General features: G+C 42.2%; 1 protein-coding gene across 7 annotated transcripts in view; it reads left to right on the forward strand.

Annotated features, from left to right (window-relative positions):
• LOC135208401 (formylglycine-generating enzyme-like) overlaps window positions 1–25,918 on the forward strand; it is a 226,969-nt gene that overhangs the window by 152,948 nt on the left and 48,103 nt on the right. For all 7 annotated transcript variants that reach the window (XM_064240536.1, XM_064240532.1, XM_064240533.1 and 4 more), the window contains exons 3-5: window positions 8,139–8,292; window positions 18,643–18,814; window positions 19,478–19,661. In XM_064240536.1, coding sequence (XP_064096606.1) covers window positions 8,139–8,292; window positions 18,643–18,814; window positions 19,478–19,661 — 510 coding nt within the window. The remainder of the gene's footprint in view (window positions 1–8,138; window positions 8,293–18,642; window positions 18,815–19,477; window positions 19,662–25,918) is intronic.

A 25,918-nucleotide genomic window follows, 5' to 3' on the forward strand; every position in this document is an offset into this window, starting at 1 on the left:
AGAGAGGGATAGGGTTAGACGTCTGAAAGGTGTGAGTTCAAGGCCTATTGAGCCTTTCACGGATAATTCTAATCCTACTGATGTAGATTCTCCCTATGTATCTCATTCTCAGAGTGCTTTTTCGGATTCGGCCTCGGAAATCGCCAATCTGAAAGCTACAATTAGAGACATGAAGTCCAAGATGGCTGACTTCAAAGGTAAGGCTAGTGAAAGTGAGCATTACAGTGAAGTGAGTTCTCACCCCCCCCCAGTGTTGTGGAGGGGGCGTTTGATCGTCCCTGCGACGCTCCCAGGCCTAGACCTCTTCCAAGCTCCCATGCCCAGAGGAGAAGGAAAGTCGAAAGCCTTAAGGAGGTCGTGGGGAATCCCCAACGGTCAGACGTCCCTTCAGCTAGCTCTGCTTCATGGCAGGCGGCTCAAGGGCGCTACAGAAAAAGCGTCCTTCGTGAGTGTTTCTCGTCCTCTCCCTCTCCCTCACCTAAACGAGGGTGGAAGGAGTCGAACTTGTCGAGACCGCTGAAGCGTCATATGAAGGAACCTGAAATAGATTCTAGCCCAGAGCGCTTCTCAGATGACGCTCCTTCTTCTATTAAGAAAGCGAAGGTGGCGTCAGCGTCACCTGACGTGTACGCAGAAGTACCCTTTCCTTCTTCTCCCCCGAGTGATGACGAAAGGCGTCATGCACTGGACGTGGGAGAAGCGTCAAGGAAGATAATTATGGCAGTTCAAGAGCAACTGTCCTCTCTAGTGGCGTTTTTGAGCGCCCCACCCGTCGGAAGGACGTGACGCTTCCAATTAAGAAGTCTCGTCCTCTCTCACCTGCTCAACGAGAAGCGTCAGGCAGACGTGAAGCTGCTAAACGTCTTACAGAAGCTTCGAGTTCGAGAGCGGAGAACGGGGGCTTACGAGAGTTTCGTAACGCCAGAGAGACGTAAGACGTCTTTTAGACGTGAAGCGTCATTGAAATCGGATCATAGACGTGACGCTCCGTCCAATATTGTGACGCCAAGTAGGACGCCTTTGGAGAGCGGAGCGTCTTCCAGGCGCGAAGCGTCATCAAGACGTCAGCAAGAGACGTCAGCCAGGACGCTTGGCGAACGGGAAGCGTCATACAAGCGGGAAGCGTCTTCTAATTTTCAAGAGAAGCCGGAGCTTGTGACGCTTCCAAGACTATTAGAGCGGGGAAAGAGGAAAGATTATCATTCCCTTAGCCCCTCTCCTATTAGGAGTTTGTCTCCTCCAGAAGAGGAACGTACGGAAAGGAGAGCGGAGACTCATGTAGATACCGAGTTGGATGAAAACTCGGATGATGAACATCATGGAAGAGAGGGTCTGTCTAACTATAAGGTTTTGACTACCCTGCTTCTTGAGGAGTATGGAGACGAATTGACTCCTGCCGCTCCTCCTTCTCCGCGCTCGCTCTTTTCTAGTGCTAAGACGAAGAAGCCTTCGTCTTTTCTCAAAATGAAGCCCACCATTTCGATGAAGAGGGCCTTAACAATCCTTAGACTCATGGATGAAGTCTAAAAAAGAATTAGTGAGAACAGTATTCTGCATGCCCCTCCCAGCAAGATTAGCTGGGAAAAGAGGCATTTGGTATCAGACGGGAGAAAAAATATGGGTATTGCTCTCCCTTCTACATCGGAAGCAGATTTTTCGACCTTAGTTGACGCTTCACGTCGACAAAGTCTCAATTCGGCACGGATTACGTGGGGAATTTCGGAACTGGATCATCTCCTCAAGGGACTCTTTCATGTATTGGAAGTCTTCAACTTCTTAGATTGGTCCCTTGGGGTGATGTCCAAGAAAGCCCATGATTCGGAAGGAATCGAACCTGAAGCCCTGTTATGCATATTGTCTTGTATTGACAAAGCGGTACAGGATGGATCTTTTGAAATCTCCTCATTGTTTGGAGCAGGTCTTCTAAAGAAAAGGACTGTATATGGCGCCTTCTTAACAAAGGCAGTCTCTCATGCTCAGAGGGCAGCTCTACTGTATTCGCCTCTATCTGACTTTTTGTTCCCTTCTCAGTTAGTAAAGGACATTGTGCATTCTTTAACTGAGAAGGCGACTCAGGATCTTCTGACGCAGTCAGCAAGAAAGAAGAAACCTGTTTCTGCATCGGACAAGAAAGGACCTAGTACATCTGTGCAGCCCTTTCGAGGTGGTCCAACCTCCAGACCTCCCACTAGAAGGAAGGCTCCGGAGAAGAGAGGTAGGTCTGCCTTTCGTCCCTTTAAAAAGGGAAAATGAAGATTCTCTCCTCCAAGCACCAGTAGGTGCCAGGCTCCTGGGATTTGTGGAAGCCTGGACACTGATAAACGCAGACAAGCGTCTTCATTGGCGATCTTAAGGAAGGGATATCGTATCCCTTTCCTGAACACTCCTCCCCTAACGTCAATACCAAGGGAACTATCAGCCAAGTACAAGGATCCTGTGGCTGAGGGATACTCTTCGATCGATGGTGGAACAAATGTGGGACAAGAGAGCGATAGAACTAGTACGGGATCAAAACTCCCCGGGGTTTTACAATCGCCTTTTTCTGGTTGCGAAAGCCTCGGAGGCTGGAGACCAGTACTGGACGTCAGCTCTCTGACAAATTTGTTCAGAAGGAGAAGTTCTCATGGAGACTTCTGCTTCAGTCCTAGCGTCATTACGACAAGGAGATTGGATGGTGTCTCTAGATCTCCAGGACGCCTACTTTCACGTCCCGATCCACCCTTCATCGAAGAAGTACCTCCGTTTCATGACGGGGGGAAGGATCTTTCAGTTCAGAGCCTTGTGTTTCGGCCTGTCCACAGCTCCTCAGGTCTTCACAAGCCTGATGAAGAATGTGGCGAGGTTTCTTCACCTCAAAGGAGTAAATGTCTCTCTGTATCTGGACGACTGGCTCATCAGGCCAGATCAGAGAGACAGTGCTTGGAGGACCTAACTAAAGTTAACTCTAGATTTGATCAAAGCGTTGGGATTGCTCGTGAACCTCGAGAAGTCTCGGCTGACCCCCAGACAGGACCTAGTCTATCTGGGGATTCGGATGGATTCTCGGGGTTTTCGAGTATTTCCTTCGCAAGAGAGAATCGCAAAAGGTTTGCGGATAGTCTCTCTCTTCTTAGGGAAGCAACATACGTCGGCGAGGGAATGGTTGAGCCTTCTAGGGACGCTTTCCTCGCTAGAACAGTTCTTCCCACTAGGAAGACTTCATTTACGTCCGCTTCAATTCTTCCTCAAGAAGTCTTGGAGCTGGAAAACCGGACAACTTTCGGACGTTTTTCCCATTCCAGTGGAGATAAAGTCGCACCTAGAGTGGTGGTTGCCCCCTCTGGAAGAGAACAAAGGGATCTCTCTAAAAAACACAGAACCCAGGACCTAGTGTGTACTCGCCGGTGTCGGAGAAAGGTTGGGGAGGGAGCGACATTAGGCTCAGAAGAGGTGTCAGGCACCTGGGAACCAGCACAGGTGACTTGGCACATAAACTGCAAAGAGCTCTTCGCCGTACATCTGGCTTTGAAGAGCCTAGAACCTCTGGTGTCAAACAAAGTAGTGCAAGTAAACGTGGACAACACCACCGCACTTGCCTACATTCGGAAACAGGGAGGGACGCACTCCTCGTTCCTTTACGAACTGACGAGAGACCTATTGCTTTGGACGTCTCACAGGAACATCTCCCTGCTGACAAGGTTCGTACAGGGAGTAAAGAATGTGAGGGCGGACAGACTCAGCAGGAGGAACCAGGTCCTTCATACAGAATGGACACTACACGAGGAAGTGTGTCTCGATCTCTGGTCTCTGTGGGGGACTCCTCATGTGGATCTCTTCGCAACATTCATTTCCAAAAGGCTCCCAGTTTTTGCTCGGTCGTGGAAGATCCAAGAGCACTTATGGTAGACGCCTTCCTGCTAAATTGGTCTCGAGTAGACGTATATGCTTTTCCCCCATTCAAAATCCTGGGTTAGTAATGAAAAAGTTTGTGGCGTCAAAGGAGACGAGGATGACGTTAATAGCCCCCTTTTGGCCGGCCCAGGAATGGTTCACGGAGGTGGTAGAGTGGATCGTAGACTTTCAAGATCCCTACCAAGAAGGACGGATCGTCTCAGACAAACCAACCCTCAAGAGTACCATCAAAAAACCTCCCCGCTCTCGCTCTGACTGCCTTTCGACTATCGAAAGACTTGTCAGAGCGAGAGGCTTTTCTCGCGAAGTGGCAAGCGCGATCGCGAGAGCACGCAGAACCTCCACTACGAAAGTATACCAATCGAAGTGGGAGGTATTTAGAAGGTGGTGTAGATCCAAGAAGTTTGTCCTCCTCCACTACCTCTATAGCGGAAATTGCTGATTTCCTGCTATTCCTGAGAGAAAAATCTCATCTAGCCGTATCCACAATAAAGGGATACAGAAGTATGCTCTCGGCTGTATTCAGGAATAGAGGATTAGATCTGGCAGATAATAAAGATCTCCACGATCTCATAAGGTCTTTTGAGACTTCAAAGTCTAAGGAACCAGTACCTCCGAACTGGAACCTAGACGTAGTCCTCAAGTTTCTGTCACGGAAAGATTCGAACCTCCTCATCTGGCATCGTTTAGAGACATAACCAGAAAATGCCTATTCCTATTATCTTTAGCTACGGCAAAGAGAATTAGTGAATTACATGCTCTGCAGGATAAAGTAGGATTCAAGGGAGACTCGGCTATTTGCTCGTTTAAGACCCTGTTTTTAGCGAAAAACGAGAATCCCACGAATCCCTGGCCTAAGTCATTCGAAATCAAAGGAATGTCGAGTCGTAGGCAGAGAAGCAGAGAGGTCTCTATGCCCTGTTAGAGCTCTGAAGTTCTACCTTCAGAGAAAGCATCAGATGGGAGGCTCTAGACAAGGTCTTTGGTGCGCGGTAAAAGACCCCACAAGACTGATGTCCAAGAATGCGCTGGCATTCTTTGTAAGAAACGTCATTACAGACGCTCATAAGGTCTGTCCTGACGAACAGTTACAACTGTTGAGAGTAAAAGCTCATGAAGTAAGAGCTGTAGCGACGTCTCTCGTTTCATAAGAATATGTCGCTTAAAAACATCATAGATACGACATTTTGGAGATGCAACTCAGTATTTGCATCTCATTACTTGAAAGACGTTCGCCGTGTGACATATGAGAAGTGTTTTTCTCTAGGTCCTTTCGTATCGGCGGATACGATTCTGGGTACGGGAGCCGACACCAATCCTTAAATGTATATACTTTTCTTCTTTTTGGATATGGTCTGGAGTCTCTTCGAACAATGGAGGACTTGGTTTAGCACGGGCGGCCGTCTATGTTGTTCAGTAAGAGACTCTTGTCATGTCCAATTAGATGAGTATAATTTTTTTTTGAAAATTATGTATGTGTGCGTAGTGGTTTTGAGTTACGGTTGTTGTGACGAGTTCGGGGATAACTCGGAGCAATCCTTAGTTCTAACATATGGTTAGGATCAGGTGGTCGGGATTGGTTGTGTGCTCCTTCATAAGGTGTATTGTCATATAAGTGGATCAGCACCCATTGACAAAGTCCTTTTAGGCTCTGCCGAGTAAGCGGATAAGACCCCATCGGCAGACCCACAAGAACTCTTGGCCATAGATCATATATCTCGCTAAAGTTTCTTGAGGTGATGCAGACTACTGGGCAAACACCCACGAAGTCTACCACCTATCAGGTAGGAACCAAGGTTTTATTTATACCTACAACATATGTTGTTTACCTGTCTATTCCATATAGAAGCTGTCTCTTACCCTCCACCGAAGGGTGCCAATCAGCTATGTATATATCTGACAGGTAAGTTGATTGTATGAAAATGATATTGTTATGTTACAATAAAGTTTCATACATCTTACCTGGCAGATATATACAATTAAAAGCCCACCCAGCCTCCCCGCAGGAGACAGGTGGAAGAGAGAAAATATGATAGAAAACGGGGATGGTTCCTAGTCCTGCCGCCCAGGGCAGGCCGGTAGATCACCTGACCTACCTGTAGCGAGTGGCGCGAAATTTGAATTTCTGTCGGGGACGACGGAGTCTTAGCTATGTATATATCTGCCAGGTAAGTATGTATGAAACTTTATTGTAACATAACAATATCATATTTCCTTCTGTATCTGAAGAAGGAACTGGGTTTGGCAAATCAGAACAATTAAGGTTTTTATAAGTGTATGTTGTCTGCAGTGTTTAGACACAGAGGGTTTAGATCTGCCAACGACGCAGATCTTAGAGATCTTCTCAGATCTTTTAATACAAAGAAGGATCGACTTTGCAGAACTCCTTCTTGGAATTTGGATGTCGTTCTCAAGTTCTTGGAAACGGATAGGTTTGAACCTATGGGCAGTTCGTCTTTGCGAGAGCTAACGAAGAAGACTATTTTCTTAGTAGCCTTAGCTACAGCTAAAAGGATTAGCGAGCTGCAAGCTATTGACAAGCAAGTAGGTTGGAAGCACAACAAAGCAGTTTGTTCTTTTCAACAGGAGTTCTTAGCAAAGAATGAGAATCCTTCGCATCCGTGGCCAAGATCATTTGAGATTGAAGGACTGGCTGATCTAGTAGGTCAAGAACAAAAAGAAAAAGGGGGTTTTTTTTTGCCCTTTGCCCAGTTAAGAGCCTTAACGGTTTTACGTAGAAAGAACAAGAAGCATTAGGGGGACTTCATGTTCTCTGTGGTGCTCTGTTAAAGATCCTACTAGACCTATGTCTAAAAACACGATGGCTTTCTTTGTAAGAGAAGTCATTAAAGAAGCTCATTTACTTTGTCAGGAAGAATGCTTCGGCTTGATTAAGGTTAAAGCTCATGAGGTGGGAAAGAAAAGCAGTAGCTACGTCCTTAGCATTCAGGAAAAATTTAGCCCTCAAGGATATTATAGATTCGACGTTTTGGAGGACAAACTCTGTGTTTGCCTCTCATTACCTTAGAGACGTGAAGACAACTTTTGATAATTGTCAAACGTTAGGCCCGTACGTATCCTCAGGTACAGTACTGGGCAAAGGAGTTTCCACCCCATAACCTAACCTATAAAATGCTTGGTTTTTATTTTAATTAGGTTATAGTGTTTTTATGGTTGTCTGAGAAGGTTAATACCAGCTAAGTTTTTTTGGTGTAGTGTTATTATTGTATGTGTGTGTGGTTCAGGTGACTAACTTTCCTAGCATGAATGCCCGTGGTAAATGAGGGCTAGGGTTCTCTGTCAGCAGATTGGTCATGTCCAGTTGTCAGACCCTTGTTGTTAGCTTTCTCAACAAACAGGTCACATCTTAGTTGAGAGCTACTAAGGTTTAGCAGGCTAAGAGGCAGGACCTACGAAGTCAGCTACCTTAGCAGGTAAGGAACTTAATAAAATAATTTTAAAAATTAGTTCATTTTTTTGAATTATGACGATGTTGCTGTCTGTGACCCACCTCCAAATGTGTCAATCAGCTATATATACCTGCCAGGTAAGTGTCATGCATAAAAATGATATTGTTATGATACATAAAAAATTTTTATGCATACTTACCTGGGCAAGGTAATATATAATTAAAAAAATTCCCACCCTCCTCCCCTCAGGAGACAGGGGGGTTTTTTTTTTTCAGAGAAAAAAAAATTCTTGAGGAAAACGGGAATAGTTCCAAGTACCAGCGCCACGGGAACGGGGTGGCCATCACCTGAACTACCAGTGTACTAGCGGTTGCCGCGAGTTTTGAAATTCTGCCAGTGCGTCAAGAGGATAAGCTATATATATCCTGCCAGGTAAGTATGCATAAAACTTTATTGTATCATAACAATATCATATTTAAATGATTTACTCCTTTATTTATTTTGTCGAATATGGTTATTATTAAATTATATATTGTAAATGAAAAAACATGTTAATTCAATTTTCCTTGAAGGACACAGTAGAACGTTGAATACAAATAGAAACAAGATAACCAGTCGGTTCAAAGTATGAGCATTTGTTCAATACTATGCAAATTTTCTTGAAAATTTTGTTTGAAAAACGGAATGTTCGACATAAACGTTCAACAAACGAGGTACCACTGTAATTTCTTTTGGATAAAGATATTTAGGCACAGTGTAGGACTAGTTTTACTGCAGTGCTATTGCTTGTAGTTTTAAAGGTTTCCTGAGAAACAATTATCAACTAAAATTTTGCAGGCTGAGAAATTTGGAGACTCCTTTGTGCTAGAGAGTGAGTTATCACCAGAGGTCAGTGCCACGATACAACAAGCAGTAGCAGCCAGTCCTTGGTGGGTGCCTGTAAAGGGAGCCACATGGAAGCAGCCAGAAGGGGTGGATTCAGATATATCAGGTAATAATTGTTAGTCATAATTTTCAGAACTTCCCATTACATTTTTTGACCTTCTTCAGTCTTATATATTACTGCCTTACTTTCTGCAGATGTGTATCACGGTATTCTGTAAAGTTTATTTGTTCCTACATGATATACAAACCCTTGGTCCTTTACAACAGGCATTGCTTATGGCAAAGCTGGAACATGGCTCTTGAACAAGGTGGTTAGGCAGCAACTACCATCCAGTAGGCGGGGAGACCAGCCTGTCTGAATGTAAACATTCCACTCTGCTTTCAGCCGTCATACAATGCAGACATGTTTTCGTGAGCTCTTGCTGGACTGTAGTTAAATTTGCTTTTTCCCAGTGGGACCTTTTGTTTTATTTATTTATATATTGAATATACTGTTTGATATTTATTAATATTCAAACCCACTTATGTTCCTACTTGATATACAAACCCTTTGTCCTTTACAATAGGAATTACTTTTGAACAAGGTGGTTAGGCAGTAACTACTGTCTGGTAAGCATGTAGACCTGCCTGCCTGTATGTAAACATTCCATTTTGCTTTCGGCCCTTGTAGGGGTGTAGTGCCATCAGTGCACCTCATGTGGTGCAATGTAGGCATTACTTAAGGTTCTTTGCAGCATGCCTTCGGCTCCTAGCTGCAACCCCTTTCTTTCCTTTTACTGTACCTCATTTTCTTTCCTTTTACTGTACCTCATTTATATTCTTTCTTCTATCTTACTCTCCACCTTCTCCCAAAATTGATTCTTAGTGCAACTGCAAAGTCTTCCTCCTGCTACATCTTTCAAACCTTTTACTGTCAATTTCCTTTTCAGCACTGAATGACCTCATAGGTCCCAGTGCTTGGCTTTTGGTCTAAATTGTATATTCAACCAATCAACTTTGCTTTCTGCCGTCATGCGACGCAGACCTGTTTTCGTGAGCTCCTGCCTGACTGTCGTTAAATTCACTTTTTCCCCGTAGGATCTTTTCATTTATTGTTTTATGTATTGAATATATTGTGTTTGATATTGATATTCAAACCCACTTTTTGTGATAGCCCTGCAGCCTCCTTACCCCAGCCTGTCTCTCTCGGGGTCAGCAAGGGTGTAACATACACCCTTGTCACATCCTCATGCCCTTTGATATTAAGGACATGACAGTATGTTGGTCGGTTATTGAATATGACATTTGTGCTTGCACTGTAGGATAGTTTACCAGGAGAAAACTTTGGAGCATTTGCCCTCTGTTTTTCTCTCCTGGTATTCTTTCCTTTCGGTGTTTTTTCCTTTGGGAGAGATATCTCCCTTGCCCTCTTTGCTCACATGTTGACCGAGGGGGGTGTGGCTGTTGGCGATTGGGCGACTTATTCTCAGGGGTCTTCTCTCACTTCAGAGGGCAGTGCCCTTCGAGACGAGAGGAGTCTGTTTTTATTAATTATATTTTCTTTTTTCAGGCTAACAGTGACCAGTCAGAACACAGCATTATATGGTGGGATATCTCACCGTGTTGGTTATCCTATCCCTCGGGAGTGTATCTGTGACACTTCAGGATGCTGTAGCACTGACTTTTATGTGTGTGTGCGTGTGTGTGTGTATGTGTGCACCCGGTTCCCATGTTGTGCCGCTTGTTAGATTGCTAATGTTGTCCTGACGACCTATGGGACAGCTTTTAGCTCCAGTTGCCCTGTGATTCCTGACTCTTCTGCTGTTGATGTCTGTTCATGATCTTGTAGAAGAAGCACTGTGGAAGAATGTCATCCTCCACTGCACTTCCCTTCCTTTTCTGAGGCTCGAGGAGATGCCGGGAAACGGATCAACCCCCTTCGGTCAAAGAAGAGGAAGGCTGCTGCTTCTCCCTCCCCCCCAAGGAAGTCCTCCTGCAGAATTTGTAAGGGATTGCCTCCTCTCAAGGAGGCAATGGAATCTCACATCGGCCCTTCCCAACTTTCGGGCTCAGGAACCGATTTGCATGCCCCTGGGTTTTGTGTTTTGGGAGCTGTGGGAGCACAAACTTCAGTTTGCATTCCCGTCACCAGTCTAGAGGGTCATCTCTAGACGGGTGCTGTGTCGGGTGGTTGTTTGCAAGTTGTTCCGAGTGCTCATGTTTCTAATGATTCGTATCTCGAATTGTTGACAGAGAGACCTCTCACAGTCCCAGTTCAGGCACAGGCCGAGAGAAAGGGTGAGATGTTCACTTGTTTCGTCTCTTCCTGCCAACACGACTGCTAGCACTCACTAAGTGCTCGCCAGTGCTTGGCAGGTTCCCACCAGGTGTCTCGATTCTGAGGATTCGAACACCTGGAGAAGCGGGGAAGAGTTTCCCTCTTCCCGCCCTTAGGGTAGGATCCAATTTGCATTTTCCTATGGGGTCTTGGGTTTTTGGGAGGCTCGAGTGCGTGTTCTATTGAATCACACTCTCAATCCAGTTCTTAGATGTCTGCATCTAAGCTGTTCCTCCTTGACTTCTTTGGACGTCAAGAGAAGACCACTACTAATGATCGTTCTTGTGATATTCAGGAGTCTTGCAGAGTGCTTGAATTCCTTGGAATTTCTGGCACTTGCCAAGTGCTTGGTGTCTTGTGATTTCTGAGCACTCAGGCGAGGCAAGGCACTCCCACTGACTGTTTTTATGAGATTTGGGAGTCTTGCTGAGCGCTAGAATTCCTTGAAATTTAGTGCTCACTAAGTACTTGGTTTCTTGTGATTTCCGAGCAATCAGGTGAGACAAGACATTCCCGATGATTGTTCTTACAAGATTTGGGAGTCTTGAATTCATTAGAATTTCTGGCACTTGCTGAATGCTCAGATTCATTGAAATCATGAGCACTCGGAGGGGGCAAGAGATGGCGCCCCCTTCTTACGGGATTCGGGAGTCCCACTGAGCACTTGAATTACTTGGTATATTTCTGGGGCTCACTGAGTGCTCAGATTCTTGGGAATTCCAAGCTCCCAGGTGAAACAAGGCACTCCCAATGATTGTTTTCATGAAAGTTGGTAGTCTTGACAAGCGCTTGAATTCATCAGAAGTTCTGGTGCTTGCCAAGTGCTTGGATTCTTTGGAATCACGAGTGCTAGGAGGGCGAGAGAAGTCTCTACCAGTATGTATAGGAGAGTTTGCTCTCCAGTCTGGTGTGGGCACATGAAGAAGTGTTGAGACACTTAGGTGTTTCTACACTGCCTGCCAACACTCTTCAGTTCGTGGCCAGGTTCCATCCTTGTGTCTTGGACCTTAGGGTCCAAACACAGGACTGCAGACGCATAATCCCTCTTTGTGCTTCTTTAGGGGCTTCAGCCTCAAAGGAGACCAGTGAATGTGGGAGAAAGCAATAGTTCTTAATTGACGATTACCACTCATATTTGCATTGTTATGATCTGTTCAGCTCACTCAATTTGCCTCAGCTTGTTCGGATCGGCCAAATTTAGTGCTCGGCTCTTGAGTGAACTCTACTTTTCTCAGGTTGGTTCTTTGCCATGGCATAAGTACCCTCCTTTCCCGTGTGGCAATCATCATAGGTTGATGATCCCCCATGATCTTCCCCTCCTGTTCGTTCTTCTAGCAGTACAGTGGTCCCCTCATATTTGCGGGGGATGCGTACCAGACCTCTCGTGAATGTTTGGAACCCCCCTCTAAAAATGCTTATAAACTCCTATCCTGAACTTGGAAACACCAAAGAATCCCTAAAAAGACCATCCTACATCAAATATACATTAAAATATCATCCTATTGTGGTTCATATTAATCTTTGAAATATTGATACTGTTTTAAAGTACTACATATTTTCATGTAGGTAACTAAGTCATACGGTACATATGTATGTATTTTTAACCATAAAATGTAAGATTTACTTTTAAATACTATCAATAGTATTTCAAAGATTAGGATATTTTAATGTATATTTGATGTAGGATGGTATTTTTATGGATACTTTGGTGTTTACACGTTCAAGCTGGGCAGTTTTAAGTGTGTTTAGAGGGTGGTTCCAAGTATTTGCGGGTTCTAGCTATACGTGGGGGGATCTGGTACACATCCTCCGCAAATACAGGGGAACACTGTATGGAGGAGTTATGGAGTTCCATTTGACAATGTCTGTGTTTGTGTATGAGAGAGAGAGAGAGAGATGAGAGAGAGAGAGATAGAGAGAGGAAGACGAGAGAGAGAAGAGATAGAGAGAGAGAAGGGGTGTAATTGCTGTATGGATAGTTAACAACTGAATTGGCTGTTGGTGAGTTCTGGGTTGTCTGCTGGTGCAGCTGGAGGTGATTTTTAGCGTTCTGTGTTTTGAGTCTTTGGTGAGAGCTGGTGATAGTCAGTAGTGTCGGCAGCAGTCTAGTGAAAGCATTGAAATTCATTAAAAGTTGTGTGATGTTGATTTGTTGTTATTAAGTTTGATGTTAATTGATTTAGAGCTGCTGTGCCTGTGCTGTTGGATTTGTTGTGCTTGTGAGTTTTGTTGAATAATGTGTGAGTTGTTATAGTTGAGGGTTGTTGTTGGTGAGCTGTTGTGGTTTCTTTGTGTTGTTGTGAGTTGTTGAGGGTTGTTATTGGTGAGCTGTTGTGATTCCCTGGTGTTGTTAGTGGGTGTGTGTGTGTTGCCTTTTTGTGTTGTTTTTGTGTTGTTGATTGTTTGTGCAGTGGTCTTTTGTTGTGGCTGTATTCCTTGTTTGTTGTTAGGTTGTGGTTGTATTCCTTGTTTGTTGTTAGGTTGTGGTTGTATTCCTTGTTTGTTAGGTTGTGGTAGTTCCTTGATTGTTTGCTGTGTTGTTTTGTTGTTGGGTTGTGGTCCTTGGTTGTTGTGTTCAAATTGAGTTGTGGGGTTGTGGTTCTTGGTTGTTGTCTTTGTTGTTGGTTGTGTGTTACGACAGCCGTATCCAGTGGACAGTGTTTTGAGAGTTTTTTGTTTTTGGGTTTGTGTACGTCAGTTGTCCTGCATGTATTCCATAGTGTGAAGAGGAAAGTGTGACTGAGGGTGGGTTTGGCAGCTGGATTGATAGTTTATGTGAGGGGGATTTTGCCTGCTTGTATTTTAAGCTTGTGATCCCGCCACATTATTTTTTGGTGCCCGAACAGGGACTGTTGGTGCAGCAGCTACAGGACGATTGGGGTATTGAGTTGTGTGATTGGTGGAGAAAGTGAGGATAGAAGGGTTGAAGGAGATAGAGAGGCTGAAGGAGAAGTTATGGTTGGCGAGGGAAGCTAAGGAAAGATTGGAAGTGGAGAATGAGAGGTTGAGGGTATAGTGTGAGGAGCTGAAGAGCGAGTTAGAGGAAATGAGAGGAATGCTAAGGAGTGTGAAAGTGGAAGTGAAAGAAGAGGTGAAAGGAGCAGAAGAGAGAATGGTTGAGAAAATGGGCGAAAATTTTGGGGTAATGATGAATACAGTGCAAGAGATGATGCAGGAAATGATGAAGGGATTCATGGGAGAGGGAGCTGTAGGAGGTAGGCCTACTGGGTCTTGTGATGGGCCAGAGTGGTAAAGAAAGCGAAAGAGCGAGTGGATGAGAGTACGAGTGACGAAGGTGATTTGGTTGTGATAGGTAAAGGAAAGAAGGGAAGACACAGGATAAGGATAAACCTGAGGACAAGAATAAGAAGGGGGCTGAGGAAAAGAAGAAGACTAAGGGAAAGAAGGTTAGTAAGGGTGATGGACAGCATGAGACTAGGACTGAACACATTGGGGAAAGGGCTGAGAGGGATTTAGATAGTAGTGAGTGGAAACAGGTTGGTAGAAAGAAGGGTAAGAAGAGCGTAATCAGGATTATGGGCATAAGTATGGAAGTTGACTCGCTGTATTCGGAAGAGGGAAAGATGGGTCAGAATGGAAGTAGCGAAAGTGAGAGTGAGGAGGAAGTACGAAAGGCTGTGTATATGAGAGAGGTACTCTGATGTGCACAATACGAGGAATATGGTAGTAGGGACACAGGGGACTTTTTTAAGGAATATGAGAAGTATTGTGTGGCTAAGTATGGGGATAACAAGAGAGTCTGGGCAAGAGAGTTAGGTAGCTTTTCGACGGGATTTTTGTTGAGTATGTATGGAGTAGTGATGAGTGTAGGAAATGTGCCGTATGAGAGTGTGAAAGCCAGGATTGTAGAACAGGCAAAGAGGATAAAGAGTAGTGTCAGATTTAGGAGGAAGCAAGATTTTGAAGAGGCAATAATGAAAGTTGGTGAGTCGTTGTCGATGTATGTGTGCAGGTTGGAAACATTAGCTAGGAAAAAGTTTGGGGACGAAGGGATAAATGAGTGTAAGGATTTAGTGCGAAAGTTGTTGGCGACTATACCAGAGAGTGTATATGGGTTTATAAATCTGAAACGTAAGGAGAAAATGTGATGGATGAATGAAAGGTTGACGTGGAATGACATTTTAGAAATAGTAGAAGATTACGAGTTAGATAGGTGTATGAAAGAGAGTAGGAGTGTTAGTGTTAGGGATGAAGTAGCTGAGGTTGTACCAGATTTAAGAGCTATAGGGAGGCAGTTTTAGAAGGGCTTAGGCGAATGGCAGAGCGAGTGGTTGATAGGAGCATTAGGGCATGTAACGTGAGTGTAGTTATCCCTAAAAGAGATAGGAGCGAGTGTTGGAAGAGTAGGGTCAGTTAGTTGTGAGCGAGAGCAGCAGTGTTATAGATGTGGTAAGCCAGGACACAAGAAGAATGAATGTCCGTGGGCATTAGGAGCATGCATGTGGCAAACGGGGCATTTAGTGAGCGAGTGTAAGAAAGATAGGGATATTAAGTGTTACAGATGTGGACAGTTAGGGCACATAGTCAGTGGATGTCGGGGTACCCGTATGAACGTGGTTTGCAGCAACTGTGGAAAGAACGAGCATTATGCTAGGATGTGTAAAGAACAGCGTGCGAAGTGTGTTGAATGTGGAATGGAAGGTCATGTGGCGAGTGTGTGTAGGCGAAAGAGGACGAGTCAGGTTGGGAATTTGGGAAACTAGGTGAAAAGGGGATTTAGTTGGGTGGGTCCTCTAGTCTGCGACAGTATGTTCAGGAGAATGTGATGAGAGAGTGGTTTGGGATGAATAAATATGAGCTGAGCATCAGTGAGCAAATGGGTCAGGAAGATCAGCAGTTAGTGTTGGTTGAGTATGGAAGAAAGCGGAAGAAGGTAAGGAAAGGGAATGAAAGGGAGAAACTTAAGCTGCATGATAGAGGGGTTAGTGTTAGGGTAAAAATGGTGGATAAGGCATGTAATACAACTTTGAGGGGAGGAATGATACATATAGTGTGTGTGGGTTTGTATTGTCAGGGTTTAGTGAAGTTTCACTATGAGGGGAATCAGGTGGTAAGGATGTGGTTGGCAGTATGAATGAGTCGCTTCAGGAGTTTGGCAGGAGTGTAAATGAGGTAAGTGATTTGGTGGCAGAGTTACGAGAGATATTGGGACAAGAGTTAGAAGGGGTAGATGAGATAGTGAGTGGGATTTGGGAGGATAGTAGTGAGGGAGATGGTAATGGCGGTGTAACTGAGTGTGTATGAGGGCCCTCAAACAAGATCCAGGGGGCCTGCGTCCAAGCATCTGTGGGTGTTGCGGAAGGCTATATAGTGTGGGTGTTGTGAGTGTAAGGAGACGTCGTCAAATGTAACGGGGGAGGAAATATGGAGGAATTATGGAGTTCCATTTGACAACGTCTGTGAGAGAGAGAGAGAGAGAGAGAGAGAGAGAGTGTGTGTAATTGCTGTATGGATAGTTAATGACTGAATTGGCTGTTGGTGAGTTCTGGGTTGTCTGCTGGTGGAGCTGGAGTTGATTGTTAGAGTTCTGTGTTTTGAGTCTTTGGTGAGAGCTGGTGATAGTCAGTAGTGTCGGCAGCAGTCTAGTGAAGGCATTGAAATTCTTTTAAGTTGTGTGTTGTTGATTTGTTATTGGTTGTTACTAAGTTTGATTTTAATTGATTTAGAACTGTTGTGCCTGTGCTGTTGGATTTGTTGTGCTTGTGAGCTTTGTTGAGTTATGTGTGTGTTTTAATAGTTGAGGGTTGTTGTTGGTGAGCTGTTGTGGTTTCTTGGTGTGGTTGTGAGTTGTGGAGGGTTGTTATTGGTAATACCCCGAACTTACGTGAGGTTAGGTTCCAGACCCCCTCGCACAAGGGGAAGTTTTGCGCAAGTTTGGCACGGTCTCTGAAAATGCTAATAAATGCTTGATTCTAGAGTTTGAACACTAAATATGGCCATAATCATGCTCCCTAAGTATAAGGCTAACTTTTAAATGGAATTAAAGTTACTGTAATTTCATTTATAAAAGAAGTTCTTTGGGTCACTAGGTAAACTTCATAAGCCAGTCATAACGAAGGAACACAGTTCAATAAAATAAAAAAAAAAAACGTATGTAAATACATAATATTTGCAGAAAGTGAAGGTAAAATTCAGTCAATTTAAAATCATGTACTAGTGTGAGGGCTAACTATGAGACACAGACAGACAGACAGACAGACAGACAAATGGGATCACATCTTCTGAAAGTACAGTAACTGTATGTGCTGTAATTATGTAACATAGTACATACAGGTTGTACCAACACTTTTCACGGAGGTTAAGAAAGTAATTTTCACTGAACTACAACTCTGTTATGTCTCTGATATGTTATACTAGTTGATCATGGAGGTCTTATATAGTAACAAACACTGTGAATTACATACTGCCTTTATATATATTTTCAAAAATATAAATAGCATACACTAAATAGTCATACAGATTTTACGCTTAAAAGCATGAAAGCATTTGTATTATATTAGTACGTACGTACTTCAGAAATTAACAAAGTTTCTGAAGGGATATCATCTTTGATAAGTGCAGTAACTTTGTGAATGGGTACCGCATCTTGTAAAAGTACGTATATGCACTAACTGAGAGGCGCTGTAATTACCTTTGTATCATATTTATGCATGTACAAAAATAAAAGTAATACTGTACATTATTAATGAAGATTTTATACAGAAAAGCTTTAAAACTTAAAAATTGACATAATAAATTAAACATAAACACTTTTGCAGGGTTTTGCAGTTTCTGGAGGATTCGCAAATGTTCACGCTATTGTGAAGAACATGTGTATGATAATTACTTAGGTTCCAATGAAAAGTTCATGCTATTGTGAATTCGTGCAAATCAAATCGCGTAAGTTCATGGTATTACTGTATTTAATGTAATTTAATCTTTTTAAGCTTACTACAGTATTATTCAATATTAATATTTAAAAATTAGTAAATCATTTTTGTATCATAAAAATGTATTTAGACAAAAATAGCATCAAAATACACTAATTAGTGAATATTTATCAACAGAAAAACCCACGAATGAGCTAGACCTCCCGCAAATTATTTTTAATTAAGTCCCCCAGAAAAATCCGCGAATAGGTGAGTTTGCAAATTTCGAGAATGCGAATATGGTGGCTTGACTGTAGTAATCTTGTGTTGCTTAGATAAAAGAGTTGAATGTTTAGGGATTGTGCATGACCACAAACTTGGACATATGTGAGTGATGGAGTATGATAAAGCAAAATAATAACATTGCATATTTTTGTTTTTTGTGATTATTATTGCATATTTTAATTTTTGTGTATTATTATTTTGCATTAATTCTTAATGGACGGATAGCTTCTCAGAAGTAGTAATAACAGGTTTGGGGTGGTGGACGGATTGATCCTGTAGATAAGCAGTATTAAGCACCATCAATTTGGAAAGAATTGGGCAGGAAAGAGGTGCCAATACTTCTGTAGCCCATAAATTCAGTAATGGCAACTTTTACACTGGCTAAAATCAAGACTTGGCAGCTCAGGCAAGCTTAGTAGTGATTTTGACTTCAAGGGCTAATGTACTGCCTCTCTGTCTCATATGACGTCTTTTTATAAATTTGCTCAAATATACCAAAGGGCTGCAGTTGGTTGTAGTTCTTGTCTTTTACAATAGTATGTCAGTTGTAAATGTAATTTTGCAAAGAAATGCACAAAAAACATTTATAAGTTGGTAAAATTGTAAAATTTACAATTGTCTTGTAAAAGAGGCCCCACAAGGGGTTGTAAGAAGTCATTTTCAACTGCTTGTGGAAGGTGGAAAAATTTTTTTATTTTCTTTCACCATGTGCATTTGCATATCTTCCTCTTTCCATTGATGTGTTTTTTTCATGAATTGGCCGACCTCAAAGTTTACTTGGCTTGAGAAGCCGCATATTGATTTTTTTCTCGTCCACTAAAGGTTAAACACTTCAACCATTGTATTCCAGTTAGGAATTCTAGATATTCTAGACTGTTTACATTTTTTATACTTACTCATGTGACTTTTAGTAACATTTTGTTGCTGAAGATATCAACAACCTAATAAATGGTTGCCATTACACTTATGTATTACTTATTCCTAGATCGTATGGATCATCCTGTTGTTCATGTTTCCTGGAATGATGCAGTTGCTTATTGTAATTGGATGGGGAAACGACTTCCAACCGAAGCTGAATGGGAACGAGCTTGTCGAGCGGGCAAAGAAGACAGACTGTTTCCTTGGGGTAACAAATTCAAGCCCAGTGATGAATTCAGGTATGGCAGCTATAACTTAGTTGTTGAATTGTATTTGTTCAGAGGATAAACAATTAAGGATTGTTACTTTTTGGTATTCCTGTTTTATTAGTAACTTTTAATCATACAGAAATTCAAAGATACAAACAGTCTTGTTTGCAACCACCAGTATAGATCCATAGTTTTAAAATTGCACTGTCCCACTGTTTTGTTTTTCAAGTTAGCTTGTGGACTTCTTTGCAGTGTTGTTTTTTTGTTTTCTCGAAAACATTTGTGTTATTAAATTTTAACAGCGCATGTTTGAATGAAGGTGATAAGATAAAGAGGATGATAATAAGTTGTGGAAGGTTGGTAAAAACAGGAAAAGCTGAGTATGTACACATATGAAGAATTCGAAAATCATTGAAATTAGAGTGGCTCATATAAAAGGTTCACTGCCTATGCAATAATCAGTAATTAGTAAGCAAAAGGATCAATGATATGATTTTAAAAAAAATTTAAGTTCTTTCTTACTTTTCCATTGTCTTTTAGGGAACTCTACTGCTTTTTAAAAGACAGTTCATAGGTTTTGTTAACTCTTCTGAAGATAATCTGATATAGTACATGAATCTTTTAATTAAAATTATTTGAGTTTGTACTGCAGCCTCAGGTTTTTTGTACTATATTTTGATCAATCTTTTGCAGAGCAAACATTTGGCAAGGAAAATTCCCTCAAGAAGATACTGGAGAAGATGGGTGCTTGGGACGTTGTCCAGTTACAAAATACCTTCCTAATAAATATGGTTTATACAACATAGTTGGGAACGTTTGGGAGTGGACAGCTGATTGGTGGGAAGTTAGCCACTCTCCAGGCCCAAAAGTTAATCCAGTATGTATTGCAGGGTGCTTTGATCAAGATTTGAAAAATATTTGGTAATATGTTATATTTTAAGTTTTCTATATTCTACTAGGGTAAGATTTATCCATTGTACAATCTTGTTTGAAGTTCACTGTGGTTTTAACACACATACACAGTTGTCTCATGTTGTATATGGTGACTTGGTTCCAAGCCCCAGCATAGTACTTGTGTGAAATCATGCATGATAGTAAACTCCATAAATGTATTTGTTCCTAGACCTTATACAAACCCTCGGTCCTTTACAATAGGAATTACTTTCAGAGTAGGATGGAAGTCGGTCGTTGAAGATTAACAAGGTAGTTATGTAGTAACTGCTTGTCCAGTAGTTGGGAGTCCCACTTGACCAGACATAAACATTCCACTTTGCTCTCAGCTGCCGTGGTGAACAGACGTGCTTTCACTGTCTGCCCCATTGTTGTTGTTCGGAGATTTTTTCATTACTATCGTGAGATTTTTCCTTGTTTTGTAAAAGAGTGATTTGTTTGCTTTTGTTTCTTATTATAGTTGTTATGTGCATGGCTGCGTAAGGTTTATCATTTACTCCAAAGTTAACTGACATCTAACAAGACTGGATTTAAGGGAAATGCATTGTTACATTTAACTAAGATTACAGGCATCAGTTAATAGCTATCCGGTTTTACGGCGCTTGTCTAGAAATGCTGTTAACTGGATTTTTGTTGCTGATCTCTTGTTAGCAGTGCTGATATCTGGTTAGCAGTGCCAATCTCTGGTTAAGGGCGCCAATATTCAGTTAGCGGCACCGTTATACAGGTTTTTATTGCTGCTATTGCCGATTTTTGGTTAGCACATCGGCCAGGAATGGAACACACACACACACACACACACACACACACACACACACACACACACACACACACACACACACACACACACACACCCCATGCTGTTAACCGAGGCCTGTCTGTATTATTATTTCAATCAGAAGATAGTTACACAGGAGCTGAAGGCACTAGCTTCGTGGCACTGAGGTTAAATTAATAAACAAATCAGTTAGTGCCACCATGAAAATCCCAGAAAATGTGAATCCCTTTTATGAAGAACCTGGAACTTAGGGAATAAAATACTTGTTTCAATTATCACCAATTATAAAATGATAGGTAACAGCAGCTCTTCAGTCTTGAAATGGATGGTTGCTACCTTGGCACCATGGAATATGGGAGATGTAGTACACAACTTCTTGCATTCTCCTAATTCTGCAAATTAAGGATGCACTGTAATTCTCGATCTAAACACGATTAATGTGTCGGGGAATTGCGAAAGGCAGAGAGGATAAGTAATTTAACACTTCTGGATGCAAGTCACAAATATTTGTCCACTTCACTTATTCTCTCTGAAGGTGATGCAATGGGAATTTCATTGCATATATGAGAGCAGACAGTAATTAAGGAAGAGAATTGTGTGTCGAAACAAATTCCAAGAGCAAACTGTACCATGTCCGTTGACTGTCGGAGTCTTGCAGTAGCACCGGACTCAGGTTATGGGCTTAGGGAGGAAGACATTTCGACCTGCACAAGTTATAAAGGGCGTCGTAGGGAGCAACAGAATGTCCCGATCTGAACAGGACTGCAAATGTTATGAGAATGACCTCCACGGCTTCATCCTGCAGTCCTTTTTCCTCTCCTCCCTTTGTCTTGTTTGTCACATCTCGGCGCCGGCTTTCTTGGGCATTGACGGTTGGCCTGGAAATGAAATTTGTACGACAGCACACAGATGTGGGAAAGAGTGATAATGGGGGGGTCCATTTAACTGTATGAGAGGTGGAGTTTTTGGGGGAGGAGAGAAGTAGGAAAATCTGCCATATCCAATCTTTAGTTAGTACTAGGGAGTGGACCAATGGGGCTTGCATGCGCCAACTTGGGTGGTTGTGACTTTCCTCTTTACAAAAGTTAAAAATGTGTACTTAAAAAAAGTGTGTACTTAAATTTCTTTAAGATATCTTAAGAATGAAGGCTTAAAACATACATCTCGGTGGTGTATGTTACATAATAAAATATGCAAACCCAAGAGTTGCATAAGCCCAAATGCCCCCCATTTTCTCTGCGCATTTGTCCTTTAGGGGGAGGGGGTTAGAAAGTGTGGCAGGTTCTGCTCTCAAGTGGAAAAAGATTCTCACTCCCATTGTGTGAAGTGCCGAGGGCGTGAGTGTGATGTGAATAATACTTGTGATACTTGTGTCTCTTGGTCGGCAGACCAGCGAGGAAGGTATGATGGGAGGAGACAATCTTGGGGGAAGACTTCCAAGGCTCCATCAGAGGGTTGTACGCCCCCTACGACTGTTGGTGGTCGATCCTTCGTCGTCTTTTCTTCCTCCTCATAAGCTTTCTTGACTGGCTGTTCCCCCTTTTGGGGAATTTCTCTCGCTGCTTCTTCAGTTGATTTGTCAAGCATAGAAAAGGGGGATTGCTGCCGACTGAGAGCTCTTTTACTCAGGGGCCTCTTCTCACTCCAAGGGGGATCTTTCCCCCCTCAAGGCAAGCAGGGATTTCATCTACTAAACTAACTTTTTGTACATGAAAACTTACCCAGCAGATATATACTTAGCTATAGGCTCGGTCGTCCCGACAGAATTTTCAAAACTTTCAAAACTCGCGGCACACGCGACAGGTAGGTCAGGTGATCCACCATTCCCACCGCTGGGTGGCGGGATCCGGAACCATTCCCGTTTTCTAAGTCAGATTTTCCCTGTTGGCCAGGCCAGACAACATCTGTTGTTCGTTCCTCCCATTTTTGGATTTCTACTCGTTTGCAGAGAATTTGGATTGGTTATACAGTGGTCCCCCCGTATTCGCGGGGGATGCGTACCAGACCCCCCCCGCGAATAGTTAGAATCCGCGAATGTTTGGAACCCCCCTCTAAAAATGCTCATAAACTATCTTCAACATGCAAACACCAAAGTATCCCTTAAAGACCATCCTTCATCAAATATACATAAAATATCCTATTATGGTTCATATTAATCTTTGAAATATTATTAATACTATTTTAAAGTAAATCTTACATTTTATGTTTATACATAAATACATACTATGTACGTACTGAATGACTTAGTTACGTATGTGAAAATAATTCAGTCCCCCCATAAGTATTCAGTCATGCATGTTTTCTTTCATATGTTACTATTTGAGACATCCATTTTCTTTTACAAGGGAACAATGTAATGTGAAATCACAAATACCAAATGTCTACTAAAAGTATTATCCTACATCAAATATACCATTGAATTGGTATTATTAATATCATTTTAAAGTAATCTTAAACATTTTACCATTATAAATATATAAACAGCCAATAGCAGAGAGAGAGAGAGAGAGAGAGAGAGAGAGAGAGAGAGAGAGAGAGAGAGAGAGAGAATGTTATTGTTACTGTTTAATCTCATTAAACGTAATATAATTTGTAAACTAGTACTGTATATTATTATTTTACCATAAAGATATACTTATACATACACTTCCAGCCCAAACAGAGGGCGAGAGTTACCACTAGCGCATGCTAGAATCTCGTGTGGAGAGAGAGAGAGAAGAGAGGATTAGAGAGGGAGAGAAGAGAGAGAGCGAGAGAGGAGAGAGAGAGAGAGAGAGAGAGAGAGAGAGAGAGAGAGAGAGAGAGGGTTGTCCTTATTTAAAAGAGTGAAGTGGATAGATTATTGTACTTCTTTAAAATACTATCACATATGAATTTTGAATATAGTTATATTACTATTATTATTATTATGCAAAAATATTAATAAACATACACATGTACCATAGAAATTCTCTCATCTCAGTAAAAGAGAGAGAGAGAGAGAGAGAGAGAGGAGAGAGAGAGAGAGAGAGAGAGAGTACATTATCCTGAGATATGGCAACATAGTTGTTGGACCCCAGCCAACTCGGCTTGCTACTGGAGTTCCAAGAGAAAGATGCGGGATAAAGTGCATTTTCTTTCATTCTTACGTAATTCTTTTTATTTATAAACTAAAATCTTGCTAATTCACTTTAGTATTTTCTTTAATGAATTTATATTATTGCTGTTTACATTAATATTTGATATTTGGAAAATTAGTAAATCATCATCCAAAAAACATACATCGCTTTAAGAGAGAGAGAGAGAGAGAGAGAGAGAGATTATCGTAGTAGTATTTGTAAAATACTTTCACATATGATTTTTGTAATTACAGTTATTATTATTATTATTATTTGAAAATATTAATAAACATATTACGCATATATGTACTATAAAAATCTCTCATCTCAGTAAGGAGAGAGAGAGAGAGAGAGAGAGAGAGAGAGAGAGAGAGAGAGAGAGAGAGGGGGGGGGTGGAAATTTCATGAGCAGTTGATGGCAGTAACAAATCAGCTCCTTCCCCCTCCGGTCACTTAGCTTGATACGTATATCTGAGTTTTAGTACCTGGAGTTAGAGAAAGAATCTGACTGGGATTTCCTTCATTCTTCCATAATTTTTTAAAATTATAAGCTAAAATCTTACTAATCCACTATGGTATTTTCTTTAATGAATTGATATTATTGCTGTATAAATTAATATTAATATTTGAAAATAGTAAATCATTTATTTATCATACAAAAAACATACATCTTTGTAGTAGAGAGAGAGAGAGAGAAGAGAAGAGAGAGAGACGAGAGAGAGAGAGAGAGAGAGAGAGAGAGAGAGAGAATATTATTTTTATTATGTGATATTTAAAACTTTTAATTAAACTTACTAATACAGTATTAATCAAAATTAAAATAATGTTGAAAATTGAGTAAAATCATTTTTGTATCATAAAAATGTATTTAGTCATGAAAATAAACATCAAAATACACTAATTAGTGATTATTTTCGTCGGAAAATTCCGCGAATGGGGGAGTCCGTCCGCGAATAATTTCTAGACAGGTTCCAAAGAAAAATCCGCGAATGTGGGAGTCCGCGAATCCGAACCGGAGAACGCGAATACGGGGGGAACACTGTATTGGTGACGTATTCTGTTTTCTCTGGCTTGGCATACGCTTATTGTGGACTGTTTTTCGACTTTGATTAGGATTGTTCTTTTACGATGTCTGACGCAAAGGATTCACCTATGTTTAATGTTTGTACAATGGAAAATTGTAAGACTAGGCTGCCGAAATCTTCGGTAGACCCTCATAATGTTTGTGCTAAATGTAGAGGTAATGAATGTTCATTTAACAACACCTGTAATGAGTGCGAGAAGTTAACAGAGCTTGAATGGAAGAACTTATCTTCTTATGTAAGAAAGCTTGAGAGAGATAGGATTAGAAAAGCTTCAGTTAGAATCTCAAGTAGATCTTGTTCTCTGGAACAAGAGGTTGATAAATCTCCTGTAACTAACATTTCTCCCTTAGCCGCAGCTTCTTCTCCCTGTATTGAATTCAAGGATTCTTTCTCTGAAAGAGAAAATGTTAAAGCTTCGATCAAAAAGCTGCAAGCTCAGTTACGAGCTTTGGATGAAGGTAAGAGTGTTGACAGTGATATGTGCAGTGTCCCCAGTGAAGTGGAGGGGGCGTCTGACCGGTTTCACATTGCTCCTAGGCCTAGACCTCTTTCAAACTCCCAGGACCAGGGGAGGAGGAATGTCGTAAGCCGCAGGGAGGATGTGGAGCATCCCCAAAGGTCAGGCGTCCCTTTGGCTGATCCTGATGTAGCGTCCCAGGCTGCCTTGGATAGCCGCAGAAAGGGCATCCTAAGGGAGTGTTTTTCGGCATCAGATTCAGCCTCTCCTAGACGTGGATGGAGTTCAACCTCTCAATCGCGCCCTTTGAAGAGAACCTGGAAGGCGCCGAAAGGAGACGCTGCGGATTCGAGCCCAGAGCGTTTTCCTGAGGATTGGCCTTCAGAGCATAAGAAGTCGAGGCAAGAGGAGCCCTCTCTTCAGGACCCCACTAAGAAGTTCCTGATCTGCCTTCAGGAACAGTTATCCTCACTGGTAGGCTCTTTTACCAGAGATTCGACAAGAAGGAAAGACGTTTCTCTACCTGTCAAGAGTTCCATTAAGCGCCCCTCTTCTGCTAGGAGGGAGCTCTCATACTCACCAAGACGCTTCTCTCCAGATTCCAGGGACTCCTTTGACAGGAGCTTTTCGCCTGATAAGCGATGCCCTTCACCCTATAGGCGCTCTTCTCCACGGAATAGGCGCACTTCTCAAGACAGGGGTTTGGAGCCTAACAGAAGCCCCTCACTTCATCAGGGCGTAGCCGCTCCCCTAGAAGACGTCTGG

The sequence above is a fragment of the Macrobrachium nipponense genome, chromosome 35 (genome assembly GCF_015104395.2).
Source record: "Macrobrachium nipponense isolate FS-2020 chromosome 35, ASM1510439v2, whole genome shotgun sequence".
In the NCBI taxonomy this organism is placed as follows: Eukaryota; Metazoa; Arthropoda; class Malacostraca; order Decapoda; family Palaemonidae; genus Macrobrachium; species Macrobrachium nipponense.